Raw genomic sequence first — 16,492 nt, 5'->3', positions numbered from 1 at the left:
TCATCTGAAGGAGAGAGAAGAGGGCAGCTTCCAAGACCTCGAGCCAGAAAAACCAACAATCTTCCCAGACGGCCACCAAGTGGAAAGAACAATCTTAGACTCTTCTGCAGCCCTGGAAGGCGGTGACATTTACAGAGGCCCATGTATACCTTGAGCCTGTTACTAAGATAACATGTGACAGGTGAGGTAGGAGCCAGCCCGACTTGATGGGCGAGGGAGGAGCCGTGAACTCCACTGGGACGGCAGCTGTCCTTCTCCACTGCCAGGCCATCTGAAGGAAACCGACTTTCCCTGCCAGCTTTGGCCTTCCAAAAACAGACCGAAGGGCCCTGCACTCCCCTTTATATTCTGCTTTACATGGATCTCAGAGAGACTGTGCCTCTCATTTCTGTATCCCCAGGGCGAAGGCCAGTGTCTGACACCAGACCCAGAGCTATGGGACAGACAGCAACAAGGTGCTGCTTCACACATTCACCCACCCAAGAGTTTCCAAGGCGTAAGACGGTGGTAACAGACATTTTAGGTGGTATTTTAGGTGATATGGAGGCAAATTTTTAAAAAATATTAATAGTTTTATGTTTATTTTTACTGTTGCCTTCTGTTTATAGCAAGCGACTGGGCTTCTATTTTTGTATAAAATTATCCTCCTAAAAATAGCTATTTAAGTCTTCAAAAAGAGAGTAAATTGACCCAAGAAAAAGTCTACGTGCAAGGACACTCGCTATGTAGAATATCATGAAAATAGTATGCAAAGGAATAATGCTTAAGAGAAATATCAGCCGCACAAAAATATATAAATATGGACTTTGGAGAACTCAGAAGCTGTTTCAAGATTCAATTGAGATGATGTGAGAGAGATTTTAAATTAAAAGTGCACGGTTTTATTATTATTAATAGTGATAAAAAGTTAAGACAATCAGGGTATGCCTTGACTGCTCAGTGATGAAAATGGTGCACAGTTGTAGAAGGAAATAGTGAGTTAAAGTTTGGTTTGCAATGGCCTTAAAAATGTGGTTTATTTCTGCTGAGTCAGTGACTCAGAAGAAGCAGGCGACTTTATAACCACTTTTTTAAAAAAATAAAATTCAAAAAGACAAATATAGGGGCTGACCTGGTGGCGTAGTGGTTAAGTTCACAACCTCTGCTTCAGCAGCCCAGGGTTTGTGGGTTCAGATCCCAAGTGTGGACCTACACACTACTCAGTCAAGCCACATTGTGGTGGCATCCCACATACAAAATAGAGGAAGATTGGCACCAGTTGTTAGCTCAGGGCCAATCTTCATCACCAAAAAAAAAAAAAAAGAAGAAGAAGAAGAAGGACAAATACATCTTACACAAATGCATTTTGGTTCTTTGCCTCTCACAATGACCCAGTGGTCCTTAGAAACAAATACCTTTGCTTTTAGAAAAGGTGGAAAATAATGCCTTTAATGACAAAGTGTTTCTCCCTGGAAAATTAATCTGTTCTCACAAATAGACCCTAAAGCGTGCCCGTCCATGACATTTTCATCAGCCTCTTTTGCTCCAGCTCATTCTTTTTTCATAGCCACATGGGAACTATGGCCAGTACTAAAAGGCACCACAAGTTTTCTAGAAACCTGGTTTTTAGTCCAAATTCAAAGTCAAGATTTGCTCTAATGCTTCTCCCTGGCCTCTGCATCCCATCAGGCTTACTTACTCCCTGACCCACACCCTGTAGATCCTCTTTAACCGCTCACAGCATGCCCACTGCCAGACGCCTGGGAAATGCACAAATTCTGTACTCCACAGAGTTCATTCTCTTTGCTCAGGCAATGATTTTTCTAAAAATCAACTTAGCCGATGGAAAAGGAGCTTCTCTTCTCCCTTGGCAACATATCTAAGAAAAGTCTTTCTTATTCCTGGGCCTCACGCTCCCCAGTAAGGAGCCGGCACTCGGGGCCTCTAAATCCCTTTCAGCACACTCCTGTGAACATTGAGGTAGGAAATGGCTCATTGGCATCTAAAAGAAGGAAGTGCAGGTGACGGCAGTCTGGAATGGTCTGAGTCTGGACCACTTGCCAAGAAACCCCAGTCATCACACCCTGGGCAATGTTAGACCTCCAGGTTGCTGGGGATCCCAAATTGCAGTCTGAGATGCCGAGAGCGTCACCAGGAACCAAAACCCTTATGCAATCTGCAGGGTACACACACTACACTGATTTCTAAAGTCTGTGTGTGCGTCAGGGCACCACAGCGTCAGCGATCCAGTCTATGCAGAACATGAGACTCTGAAGCCAAAACATCCTGGGCTGGATTCGAGGCTCCACCTCTTTACAGTCATGTAAACTTGAGCAAGGATCTTGACCTCTCTGAACCTCAATTTCTCATCCATAAGTGGAGATGTACATGTCTAACTCAGGGGACTGCTGAGAGCACCTGAGACCACTGGCCCAATGGTAGCAGCTGCAGTTATCTGCTACATGGTAAATGTGAGGGAGGGGCTGTGTCTGGCTTGACTGTTATTGTAGAGGATTATGTACGTACAGGGTTTAGCCCAAGCCAGGTCAATGGTAAATGCTCTCTTAAGGATAGTCATTACCATACAGTGTAAGTTGCTTATAATATTTAATTTTCCAAGTTGGCTAGTAATTAGCCCCTGTTCTGAGCTCAGAGCACCCCTCCATCATCCCAGCCACCCCAACCATTCCCCTGAGATCCCCCCAATCTCCCCCAAATCCAGCCTGGCACAGAGATATCCTCTGTGCTGACTTCTTTTCTTCATGCCTGATGCCCTAGAGGTTGTCACGTATTTTTAATTTCACCCCCTTGCTGTTAACAAATATCATTGTGGTGCCTAGCACTGTGCCTGGCATGTGGGAGATGCTCAAAAAATATTTGTTGACTAATCAATGATGAGGTAATTTTTTGTTAATTAATGTGTATAACTATAATAGAGTTCGTCAACAGAAATTATTTGCATAAGAAATCTATGTCCCTGATGTTTACCAAAATCGAAATCACTGAATAACGAATTGCATGTGTGTTGAGGGGGGACTTATTGAGAAAGAGAAGCCCGGGTGCTTGGAACTACAGAATTCTTACCAAGGTGAGGAAGTTGCTTAGCAACCTCATCCTCAGCCAATAAAAGTAAAATGTCAAATGCGAGTCTTCCTGACTGGCTAGACAAGGGAGCAAAGGCTGGGCGCTTCCACCCCTTTGCTGCTGTGCCAGGGTAGAGAGTTGGCTGTCCCGTTAGCAACCCTCTTCAGGATGGAATGGAAACTTGTAATGAATCATTGATATGGGCTAATACCCACCCACGAGGAAGGCGACAGAGGTAAACACTTGCTATTTCTAAGAGTCAGGCGTCTCCATTTGAAGTCCAGGGAGCATCATGGGGCCCTGTCCCACTCTTCTCTCTCCCACAGGGGGTGGCACAATCGCACACTCAAGCCTGCCTCCTTTTCTCCAATGGAGGGATGTGGTGCATAAGCTTAAGAATTGTAGAATATTCAGAACCTGGCTTATTCTTTCTAGTCTGAGGGAAACTTATTCACACATCCTTTCCCCGCTTGGCTTGTAATACACAGACAGGCTGCTAAGCAAGGTAGGCAGGGGCTTGCCATATGAAGGCATTTAATTGACACTTTAATGTCACCTCCTCCGCTGAGTAACAACAACAACAACAACAACAGATAATATTTATTGAGCAACTGCCATGAGCCAGACATGGTTCTAAACACTTTACATATATTGATGCAGCTCATACATACAAACCCCTTTGAGGTTGGCCTTCTTAGCTCTATTGGACAAATGCAAAAACTGGGGGACAGAGAAATTAAGTAACTTTCCCAAAGGAACACGGCTAGTAAATTATACAAGTGGCACTTGGATCTAGGGGAAAAGCGGCAGATGCGGATTTTAATTCCAGCCCCACCGTGTGCTACACTGCTGTGCAATTCGTTATGGCCCTTCCTCAGGACAGCTCCTCCTTTATGCCTCCCCAGCCCAATTTCTGTCCCCATTCCTGACCTTCCCAACCCAACTCGTGGCCTCTCTCAGGATTTTGACCCTGGCACTTTCTGACTAGGATACTCCCCATCCTGAGCTCCCAGCTCAGCCCAACTTTTCCCTCCCTCTTCCTTCCACAGAAGAGCTCTCAGATGCCATGGATTTGTTAATATGCATCGTACACTTAAATTGTTATCAGCACTTTCACATAAACATCAGAGCTGCACAGCCACCCTGAGATTGGACAGGAAGGTATCTTCCAGGCACAGAGCTCCACATTTTAACAGATGTGGATGCCAAGATATTAGATGCTGAATTCCCAGGGTTTGGGGAGCAGAAGTAGAAGAAGCCACATTTTTTGATAGAAAGCTTTCTCTGCCATCAAAGCCCTTTCTGGCTTTCTAATGGAAAATAAAGGAACAGTGATGGAAGTGGAGAGCGTCTTGGAGAAGAGATTCTCCTTCTGCCCAGAGGTTCAGCCCCCTTGGCCCCTCAGCAGGAACGTAAGGACACAAAAATGCAGCTGCCTGTGGACGGGCTGACTCCGCTGCGTGCAGCCCCGACTAGCCCAGCCAGCCAGCCTTTCAGGGCCCACACAGGGCAGTTCCTCCTTCCTGCAATCCCCAAAGGAAGGCTGGCTGGCTGTTCAGGATGGGGGATGGGGATTGCTTCTTCTAGCGCTTAGATGAGGGGGAGGAGGAGAGTGGCATGCCTTCCTCTCTCTCCCTCTCCTCCACTCCCCCTGCCTTCCTCCCATCTCCTTCCACTGTCGCCCCCTCCCCTAAAATCTGTAAAGATGGAGGTAGTGAAAAGCAGGCAAAGATTGATAATCAGCCTCATTATTACCAGCATTATATATAATTATAGCAAAATCTCACTCATTTGGATCAATTGAGAGAAAAATCAGTCTAAATTCTTGACAAGTTGGCAGATTACTTTTAAATTACATTTTTATTACTTCTAAGTAATACACGTGAAGAGTTTGTGTTTCAAGTACCACAAGCTAATGGTTATTAAGTGGGGATTTTATAAAATCTGCTTTAAAAGACTTTTGTAATTAACACCCCGTTACTATGCTAATGATGCTCCACCATGCTTTTTAAATTGCTTGAAAACAGATGTAACTTAAATAGGCTCAACACTTCTACAATCTTATTTGCTTAACAACCTTTTTTGGTTATTTTTTTGGTGAATGAGAAAATAGTTCATACCATGAGCAATTTAATCACCATTCCAAATTAATTATGTCCTAAATTAATAAGGCCATATTGTTTGGGGTTAGAAATCAGACTGTCAGGACTTGAAGAACCACCTCATTTTATAGAAGAGAAAATAATCCCAGAGAGGTTGCATGACTTGCTCAAGGCCACACAGTCAGGACAAAAACACAGAGTCTTCTGGCTCCCAGGTCCCAGCTTATTTCATCCATTACATACTGCCTTACCTTCACAAAACTCTTTATAATTATCTGCCATTTATTTCCATACCAATTATTGGTTCAGTCAGTCAAAAAATATTTGTCGAATGCCTACTATGTGCCAGGCCCTTTGCTAGAGACTGGATATAGTGGTCCTTCCTGGAGGCCACTGTCTATCCCAATCAAGCTTCAAACTGTCTCAGAATAGTCGACAGGGCAGGAATTATCCCCATTAGACAGATTAGAAGACTAAGGTTCAGAATGATTAAGTGGCCTTTTCAAGTACTTTTTGTGAATTATTACAGACCTAGAATCCAAGTTCAGTCTAGCACAATTTTTGTCAACCTTTCTGCATGTAACTAATGGCATTTTGCTTACACACCACCCTTCCCACCTGGGACCAAATTATGACCCTTGCTGGTACAGATGGATGTTATGCCATTCCTAACACATAAGAAGCACCAGAGGATCCTGGAGCAAGGGATCCAATCACAAGGAATGGCTGTCTGTCCCTTTAAACCCCTTCCATATCCTGGTACATCATGTACCAGTCAGTTCACGAAGACAAATGCCAGTGAGTGTTTCAGGCATTTGCGGAGAGTGCCCCCCAACCCCCACACTCCTTGTTCCTGAAGTCCTCGAACACCAATTCTGTCCACACCCAGCTCTTGAATCCAAGATCCCAATCTCTTTCTCTGTCTGTCTGGACTTCTGGATCAGATATGCTCTCCCCAGCCTCTAAACATAGACTGTCTTCTAAAGCCCGCCGTCATCTTAAAACACAATGAACAACATCCCCAGCGCAATGCCACCACTGGGTAATGCACGTAGCGATATTTGTTCTCAGGTTCTAAATACCTAAGTTCTTTGGATCCATTCACTTAACCTCAGTCTCAAGAAACATTTCCAGAAATAATCCATCTCTAAATGCTCTGCAGACTTCAGAGCTTGTAACCAGTTTATACATTCCTTCAGGGCAGGGGATGGGTCTTAATTCTTGGTATCCTGCACAACTCTTGCACAAGCCAGATGCTTAGCCAACGTGTGCTGGATGACTGATTGACGGGCATTCTCGGCACAGTCTAGGATATTCTTTCCTTGCTGTGATCACTAACCTTTGCTCTGCTCCCCACATTACTGGGGCTGAGAAAACACAGGTACTATGAGCCCCAAATCCCCCAGGAGAGTGTTTCCCCATGACACTGGTGACCAGCAAAAGGAGGGACAAAGGAGATATTGAGTGGCAAAAATGAAACCCAATCAGCCCAGAAGACATATCTCAATACATTTATTAAGGACTTTCTTTACTGCTCTTCCAACTTCTTGTAAATACTTTTGGAATTAAAGACCACAAGCCTTCCCATTTTTTAAGTTCAGATGTTGAACTCTGAAATTCCATCAGGCATTTGAGGTTGATGTTGGACCTAGAAACTCTTGCTGTCTCTTTCACTCTTTCACCATCACTTACAGTATCTGATAAAGGGAGCAAGGGGCTCCAGCTTGTTTAGTTTGCAATTGAGGAAACTCAGGGGGTCATGACTTATCCGGGTCACTGGCCTGGGGCCAGGCTCTCCCGAAGATTGTGGGGCTTCGAGGTCCCAGGTCAAGTCTCTCTTTCTGCCAGATCTCATGAGCACCTGCCCTGGAATGATTTGCTAAAACATAATTGTCTGTAACTGGTGCAGAATCCGTGTCTTGCTTACTTCACCCTGTCAGCATCTCATAGTGCGCAGTCTGACACTTTAAGGACAGGCGTACCTCCTCTAAAAAAACTCTACGTACAAAATTCGAGTCTAGTACCATGGTCTCCAATTTTTCTGAAATGGGAAAGGGGAACTAACTTTTATTGTGTGTTTACAATTTTCCAGGCTTTATTTTATTTAATCCCTACACCGTGGAAGGTTAATGCTGACCCTACGTGGTTGATAGTTACTGAGTTGTTTTACCAAAGGCTGGAGGGACGACTCTTTGTGGTTCCGCCTCCCTGTCCTCTTCCTGCCACCCCATGTGTCCCCCCTCTCTGAGCGGGCTCAGGGGAACCTAGTTTGAAGACCACAAACAGCTACAGGTCCTGGGAAGTCCATGCCTGCTTTCCCAAATGTCCCCATCTGTAGCTGGGGGGCTGGACCCGATGACCTGCACGCCTTTCTGTCTAGCTTTGAAGATTCAGCTTGTGACAGGGAAGCTGGGGGAAGGAAGAGCTGTTTAGAGCTAGTGTTGGGAACCACTGGTAACTGGAGAACAATCAGAAATGGTACCAAAACTTCCCCAGAACGATCGCCCAGGCGTCGGCAACCTCCTAGGACACAGCACATCTCTGTGCATTAGTTTGTGCATTGACCACAGTGGCTTTCGCCCTATGACAGAAGATTTGAGCAGTTGTGACAGAGATCCAATGGCCAGCAAAGACTAAACCGTTTATTATCTGGCTCTTAAGAGGAAAAGTCCGCTGATGCTTGCCCTAGAATGCGTTAGAAGAAAGCGGGGTCCACCTGGAAAAATTTTGGCCTTTGTTGTAGCAACACCTTTGAGAGCTCAGTCCCCTGCCCCCTACCCCAGTCACTGTACTCATTTGCTGTCATTATGCATGCTCAAAAGAAAAAATGCATTATGAGCCCTAAGTAAGTTGTGAAGAGCACAGAGTAAGAACTGAATATATTAGTTGCTCTTGTTTCACATAATTCACCCATTTGAGGCAGATCTGGGATTCCATCCCCACACCCCACCTCGTCCCCACCCTTTGCCCCCAGCAAGCAGCAAGCACAGTGTCGGGCTTAAGCACAGCAGCCCTGGCCTCTGCCTGGATTTGGATCCTGGGTTTGCTCCTTGCGAGCTGGGGGATCTTGGGCAGGATACCCACCCTCCCTGTGGCTCGACATTCCTGTCTGTAAAATTGGGGTGGTAACAATAATACTTCCTTGTCTCCTACAGTCCTTGAGAATATTCAATGAGATGCTGCACGTAACGCCCTTGGAAGGGGATTTGGCACATAGTAGGTCCTAGTAAATGTTAGCTATTATTTTCTTTCTTTTGTGAAGATCACTGAGTCAGGACCTGGTCAATCTCATGAGAGCCAGCAAAACCCAGCCATTCTAGAAAATAAACTTCGTACATTCCCTGGACCTCCATATCTTCTACTGTTAAATAAGAAGAGAAAAATAGCAGCTTCCTCTGGAAGCCCCTGGCATTCCAGCCACCCAGTTCTGGTGGCTAAGTTCTCGGCAGACCCAGAAGCTACATAATGAGAGGAAGGAAGAGGTGGGGAATTTAGATTACTCTTTGCACAATTTCTTCCCTGACTTGCTATTCAGCTCTCTATCTCTTGGTAAGATTGTAAATGTTTCAAAAAATAGTTTATACTAAATATATTCCTTCCTAAATCTCATAAACAATTACTCCTTCCTACATAAACCCTAACCACTTACGCCCATGATAGGCCCGTTAGCCACCCACACATCTGTGGAGGGGAAAATTATGTTCTGGCATAAAAATACACATACACACAAACACACACACATACACACACACACCCTCCTCCCGCATTCTCACATTACCCCCCATACAAACACACATGCACACACACGCACATGCGCACACACACAAGTACCTCCAACTCAACCCCTCCTCTATGGCTTTTCTTAGGTGAAAAGCAGAGTATGCTACACAAATGGTCAGGGTCAGTTGGGCAGGACCCTTGCAAATCACTAGGCCCCCAGGAGAAGCCACCAATTAATTCTCCAGAGGTCACTATTGCTCCTGAGTGACTGCTAAGCTACCCTGTGTTTTATTCCTCAATGGCCAGTCCATTGTGTGTGCAACCCCTGAGCAGTGCTGAGGCTGGATTAGGGCTCCTCACCTGCTCAAGGCTTCCCAGAGCAAGTCTGAGGCCCCCAGAAGCTGTGAGAAGCAGCTCATTAGAGCATCGAGTCTGGAGCCAGACTACCTGGGTTCCAATCCTTGGCTGTGCCATTTTCTAGCCATGGGATCTTAAAGAAGTTACTCCACCTCACAATACCTCAGTTTCCTCATCTACAACAGGAGTATGATGCTGATGGTAACTGTACCTACTCAAAAGGTTGTCATGACGATTAAATAAGTTGCTAGTGGTAAAGTGCTTGCAGCGGTAGCTGCTCTTAGCAAGAGCTACAGCGCGCTTGTTAGCCAAAACGAAAGCCATCCCCTCTCCCTGATCTCCTTCTCACCCTGAGGATTACTGCACAATTGGATGGGGGGATTACAGGCTTTGTTTTGCCATCTTCTTAGAGGCAGCAACTGTCTCATCCAGGCAAATCTCTTACTGAGCAGCTGGCAAAGCCAGGACTTGGCAGGGAAGGAGAAGAGAAGAGTTCTGTCCTCATCACGTGGCAGGGCCCGGAGGTTGGAGAGTGGGCACCTTTGTGGGTGCCCAGGTAGTCACCACCCTTCAGCCAGTTGGACCAGTCTCTGGTTCAATGATCGGATGAGAGTCTGACATCTGGTACACACAGCCCCAGACACAAATCCCAGGTGTTACCTCCCAAGGGTGACACTACTTCCCTAGAGAGCCTCACACAAACCACAGGAGACCCCTGTGGCTCCATTTGCTAATATATAAAAGGGCGGAGGGTATACACCAAGTCATTTAATGTGTGCGGCGCAACTCACTGCATTGGGGCAAAGGTGGGGAGAGGCTGCAGGTGACACCCGCTCCAATCTTCAGGTTTCCCCTGTACCTGTGGGCGAGTCCTGCCTCACTCCCTCCTTCCCTCCCTCCTCACTGCAAGTGCTCAGACAGACCTCCCTGCAGATGGGGGCTGTGTCCCTTGGGCCAGTGTTTCAGCAGCCACTTAACTGGTGCACGCAGACAAAATGGAAAAAATCAACAGAACTAATCAAAATAATTGTTCTCCTCCCTCAGGAATGACAAGGAAAAGCAGCAGTAGAGGGAGTCATTTAAACAACCTAGATGACCCTACCCTCCCACTCCCCATGTTGTGGCAACCCCCTTTCTTCCACACTGCACTGTGTATTTCCTTTTATCTGAAACCTAATTATACTAAGTATCAGAGCTCCCACAATTATGAAAATCTGAACCAGCAACATATGTGGGTCGTTGTGGATTTAATTTTATTTCACCAAATTCCTAATTCTATAGCAATGTTTGACTTTTAAATTAATTTGCATGTTAGTACTGGAGCAAAATGGAGGGGTAAGTACCAAATATATGGGCAACATCATAGTAGCTGCTTTTTCATGTACTAGTGCATTTAATTCTCACAATAGTACTCACAATGGGATTATAAGCCCCATTTTAGAGATGAACACACTGAGGCTCAGAGAGGTTCCATACCTTGCCCAAGGTCACACAGCTAAGTGAAATCTAGGAACCCAACTGAGTTTTCTCTCTCTGTCTCTCTGTCTTTCATGCTTTTTTCACTCTATCAGACTGAAGGAATATTGTGATAAGTTTGAGTCAGGGGATTTTCTGGAAGGGCTTTCCCACTCAACCCCACATAAACTTAGACTAGTCCCTGCCTTCCTCGAGGCCTCAGTTTACACATCTATAAATGAGACGTCTAAGATGCTCCTTGAGCTCTCTGACGCTAGCGTTTCAAGATTCCAGTGGGCAGCCTCCGTTGAATTTTGGACTAGACCTTCTTTCTCCGGTCTTCGTCTTGGCTCTCTCTCTAAATCCTTCTGCCTTCAACCCTTTTCTTCACCCCAACTGCCACAGAGGGTCTCCTTGACATTCATGAAGCCGTAACCTCACAGACCTCAGGGGTCCCGAGAATCTCATGGAACGAGAATCTTGTTCAGAAAACTGAACTCAGAGGGAACAGAAAAAAGCGCTTCCAAGCTGTGAATGGGACCAAGACGGGAGCTGGGAAGGCTTTTCACACCCAGGACCCAACTATAAACTGGAGATCAGATGTCCAGGTCACAGCCTTGGCCACCACTCTCACTGGGTCATGTCACAAGACTGGACCCACTAACTTAAACATTGCCTCTTTGAGGAACGCGTCATGGCCCTCCAGTCTGTGTCGCCAAGCAATAACCTCCTTGTACATCTGATACGGCACACACCACGCAGCACTACAATGCATCTGTGTGATAAGTCTACCCTGGTCCAAGCAGCAGAGACTGTCTCATTCACAGCTATATTCCCAGCGTCTAACACCATGCTTGGCTCAGGTGCACCTGGTGCACCTGAACGGATGAGCAAGCCCCCTGGCCCGACGCCTCCCAGGCAGGGACCGCAGCCACCTTGCAATGTCCCCACGTGCCTCATAGAGGGTTCTGCCCAGGGAAGTAGGCAAGCTTTACTCCCAAGCCTTCAGATGAATTGCCTATCTGTCCACACAGGAGGAGGTCAGGAGATCAGGGACTTTTCAGTTCTCAAGAACTAACAAGGATTTCTGCTTTGTCCTGCCTGCCAGCATCCGCAGGGCAAAAGCTCCACTTTGGCTCCCAAGAACACGGTCTACGTGCCACCAACTGACAAGTGAGAGGCCAGTTGGTCAGCTGTTGGTTCCATTTACTCAGAGCTGGGCGACTGCTGCTTCTGTCACTGAATCCGGGGAGCCTTGGGTCACATACGCCTGGGCATCAAGGCAGCCCCGTGAAGTGTGACCAGGCTGCCTTTCCTGGCTTGGCGACTCGGATCTTGAGTCTGCGCTTTTCTAAGAGCCCAGACCCCCCACACCTAGATCCCGAGATCCTGACCCTTGGAGAGCAAATGATAGCAGAGACCCTTGCAAGGGAATTGGGGGCACCAGCGTCAGGGGAGGGGACAAGAGGCTATTAGCAAATCAAAAAGGAAGAAAACAGAGGAAGGAAAACACGGTGGCAAATTAAAGTGCTATGTTTTCTTTTTAAAAATCCAATTACAGGGAAATCTGCTTTTAAATAAAACCATCACGCCGTAGTCATGAAGTATCCCAGGGACCCTTAGTATATTGGTGAAACCTCTTAATCACATTTCTTCTCATTGCAAGTTGGATCATAGGCACATCATAGTAATTTCCCTTCAACTCTCCCACTTTTCACACCCACGCAAACACACTGCTGATAACAATGCTCTTATTCTATCTTTGTCTCAGATATATTCTCAAGCATGTTGATTAGACACCCTCCTTAGAATATCCACATCTCCTCTCATCTGTTCGCTCGCTCTGATATGCACATAGCCTCACCTACGGACCATTCTCTCTCTCTCTCTCTACCTCTCTTTCTCCCCCTCTTCCTCTCTCTCATGCACGCGCGCACACACACGTTCACACGAAAACACACTGTATGTGCATATAAACACCTACGCCTTTCTTCTAATTCGGTACTAATCCGGTTATCCCTATTTCCCCACCTCCCCTCCGTCTCTCCAGACAGGTCCACACAGGGAAGCCCAAGTGACATACTTACCGCCAAAGCCTGTGGGAAACTTCATGAAGTGAGAATAATTGCCATACATGTTTACTCTTCAGTTCATAGTCCGTTCTCATGCGTCTTCTAAATAGCACGGCCTCTCCCGGCTCCCAGGCGCGGCCGGGCTCCCTTCAACTTGGGCTAACAAGAGTGGTCATCGCTTCCTCGCAGCCGGGGGAGCTGGGGCTGGCCCAGCCCTCTGGGATTAGTCAGGAATCTGCCTCTCGATCTGAGAGTCCACATAGTGCGTCGGAGCCGGCTGTGGCGGCAGCAGCTGGTGCCTGTCAGTAACCACGCATAATGCCGCCGCCGCCGCTGCTGCTACTCTTGCCACCGCCGTCGCTGCCGCTTGAGATCCTGTTGCTAGTTTGATTAACTCAGGGTTGGGCTGCTGCGTGCGACTCTTCCAGCTCTCTGCGCCTCCCCAGGGGTCCCTACCGGTGGCAGGATCTATTATCTAGGAAGCCAATCGATGTGTGACCGCCCCAGAGCAGGTCAGGAGAGTCGGGGGAGGTGGCAGGGGGCAGAAGACGCTTTAGGTACCTTTTCCTCGACTTGCACGCACCCCAATCAATGGGGTTTTATTAAAATGCGTTTTCTCTCCGACTTCCATCTATCCAATGCGCTTGGTATTTGATCTGCGAAAGGAGGTGGGGGGCGGGGGCCAAGAGAGAATAGAGCTCTTTCATAAGCACGAGATGGGAAAAGTGTGAGACTCCATCCCCAGCCATGGAAAACTAAAAGAGAGCAGCCCTTAGATTTGGGGTAGGCCTCTCGGCTTTGGTGGCTGGAAGTATTTGTGTTCTAACAATGGAAGCTCAGCTGGCTCACACAGAAGACAGACAGGTAGGAAGGACCTGTTGGCTCAACACAATGGTCGTTCTCTGATGTTTCACTGGAGGGATGAATTCTCCTTATATACCACTGTCATTGTGCCACCTGTTCAAAAAGCACCTCTAAGTCCTCACTGACTAGAGACTTTCTTGGGTGGAACCAACCCACAGATCAAAGAGTCTAAGTACCCCTTTGATGTTTGAGTCTATTATATATTCCCACAAGCCACTGCTCAGCCTATACTTGAACACCTCCAATAATGGGGAGCTCACTACTATCCCGTTCCCTTTCTGGACAGCTCTTATCACGAGGAACGTTTTTATTGAGCTGACATCTGCCTCCTGTCTGCAGCTTCTGCCCCCAGGCTCTAGGCTGCTCCCTGGAGCTGCACAAGAGAAGCCTGTGAGGTCATGCACCGTGGGATCTTCCACAAATTCAGGGACAAATCTCCCATGCCCATCCTCAACCACCTCTAAGCATTCTTGCCTCTTTCATTCATTCCACGTATCACCAACAGTTCAAGTCTATTCACAACCTATCCTTTTCCTATGAAACTACTTCAGTTTACACTGATACCCTCATGATGGGGAAGGAGGTTGGCCAGACTTGGATGCACTGTTCCAGATCTGGCCAAATCGTCTCATGACGTATGTGTTGGCAGGGTAATTTGGGTGCTGTCACCCCCACATCAGGAGTCAGTGTCATGGGCTGAGCTCTGAGGAGCTGGAACAAGGATGGGAAGTTTTCTCCTGATGCAGCTTGGCACAGAGAGAGCCAGAGAGGTAAGTCAAATCAGGGCCCCATGGGAAAAAAATCAAGATCCAAATGCTCAGAGAATCCAGAACGAAAACTAAGAACAAGGGGGGAAGGGACCAAGATGGGGGTCAGTGCAAAAACAAGTCAGGAAGGAGGAAGAAAGACCCATCACTGTGAAGAGCCTTGCAGTGCCTGGAGCTCCCTGGGGTAGTTGCTGGCTCAGAGCATCATTGGAGAACCATTGTGGACATGGGCAGTGCAGAACACAGGAGGACCGTTTGCTTACTTGCATTAGCTTCTGGGCAGCCCCACATGTTCATTCATGCGGAACTAACTTGACAAATCCTCCCCTCCTCAAATTGTGTTCTCTTTTATACACATTCTCCATCCCATTCTTGGGCGATTGGTTAGGGGGCCAAGATGCAATACCTTCCTATATTCCTCTGAAATAAAAACATTTGGATTCGTTCATCATCCCAGATCTTATGGGATTCTGCTCCTTTCGTCCAGCGTATTTCCTATTGCTCTCCCCATTTCATAATTTCTGAAGATCTGATGACCCGCTTTCCATATTTTATCCAATTCATTGATAAAAAATGTTGAAAAGGACGTAGCAAAGACAATGTCTTACAAATACCACCAGAAACTCCATTCATTAGTGCCATGGACACTTTGCTCTGCCATTTACTAGTGATGTGGCCTGGAGAGGCTGTATCTGTAGAGACAGCACCAACTCAGGAGCCAGCTTTGCTGGGTACAAATCCCACTTCCATTGCTTCCAGCTTCACGATATTGGCAAGTTACTGAATCTCCCTGGGCCTCGGTTACCACATATGTTCGTTGTGAGGATTAAATGAATCAGTGCATGTTAATCACTTAGAATATGCCAGATACATAGTAAATTCTCAATATGTGTAAGCTATTTTTATGATGATGACGACGATATAACTTAAGCAAGTCACGTTACCCCTTGTTTCCTTTTTCTCATTTGTAAAATGATAGAGCAGGGCTAAATGAGTTCTAAAATCCCCTTTAACTTTAAAATTCAATGCAAATTAATCTGCCACCCATTCTATAATTGTCCATTTTCTCCAGAGAGGTATCTGAAGCAAGTATCTCACTGAAGTACAAACTAGTTTTCTATCATACACCAGTCAGAGAAGGAAACGAGTTATTCCAACATGGTGGCTTGTGGGTGTGTTGGTGCTGGCAAGCATTCCTCCAAGTACTCAAAAACCAGCCTTTAAGAAGTTCTCTCTAGAGCAGCTGGCCCCATGGCCTAGTGGTTAAGTCCAGTGCACTCCGCTTTGGCAGCCCAGGGTTCAGTTCCTGGGTGTGGACCTACACCACTCGTTGGCAGCTGTGCTGTGGTGGCATCCCACATATGAAATAGAGGAAGATTAGCACAGATGTTAGCTCAGGGCAAATCTTCCTCAGCAAAAACAAAAAAAAGTCCTCTCTAGGGGCTCCCTCCACTTTGGCAGCCTGGGGCTCACTGGTTCAAATCCTGGATGCAGACGTATGCACTGCTCATCAAGCCATGCTGTGGTGGCATCCCACATAGAAGAACCAGAATGACGTACAACTAGGATACACAACTATGTACTGGGGCTTTGGGGCAGGAAAAAAAAAGAGAGAGAGGAAGATTGGCAACAGATGTTAGCTCAGGGCCAATCTCCTCACCAAAAAAATAAACAAATAAAATTCATTAAAGAAAAACGTTCTCTCTAGAGCCTTGCCCATGGTCAACATCAACATCAAGATGATTTGTTGGTGGTTTGTGGTAGATTCTACTTTCTTCCTTTCTTACCAAGTTAAGTACACCGTCTACTTATTTTCCTTCCAGAATAAAGACCAGTTTCCTTAGCCTGGGGTGGGAAGGCCTCAGCATTGTGTCTCAACCCACCTTTTGAGTTCTATGCAGATGAAAATGCTCTGGGAGAGTAATCACAAGGCCCAGGGTACACACAGCAACACTACTCTCCAGCTGTGTGAACTTGGGTAGGCTCACTTACTCTCTGGGGAATGTGCCCACACTGCTGACCTCAGTGACGTTTCTGGGGTTTTTTTTTGTTTTGTGGATGATGAATGTGAAGTGTGTTGAGAGTTGTGCAT

At 46.6% G+C, this 16,492-nt stretch overlaps 1 protein-coding gene across 3 annotated transcripts in view; it reads right to left on the bottom strand.

The window, feature by feature from the left end:
* The window catches only part of RXRG (retinoid X receptor gamma), a 47,063-nt gene extending 33,624 nt beyond the window's left edge, over positions 1 to 13,439 (bottom strand). Inside the window, exon 1 of one of the 3 annotated variants that reach the window (XM_023640805.2) lies at positions 12,785 to 13,439. In XM_023640805.2, coding sequence (XP_023496573.1) covers positions 12,785 to 12,833 — 49 coding nt within the window. In that variant the 5' untranslated portion in view covers positions 12,834 to 13,439. The remainder of the gene's footprint in view (positions 1 to 12,784) is intronic. The other 2 variants (XM_023640806.2, XM_070266801.1) reach the window with 2 other exon arrangements.
* Between the last annotated feature and the right edge of the window lie 3,053 nt (positions 13,440 to 16,492).

This window comes from Equus caballus, chromosome 5 (assembly GCF_041296265.1).
Source record: "Equus caballus isolate H_3958 breed thoroughbred chromosome 5, TB-T2T, whole genome shotgun sequence".
NCBI lineage: Eukaryota > Metazoa > Chordata > Mammalia > Perissodactyla > Equidae > Equus > Equus caballus.
Note: the sequence above shows the minus strand (reverse complement) of the source record. Positions and strands in the feature narration are given on the sequence as shown.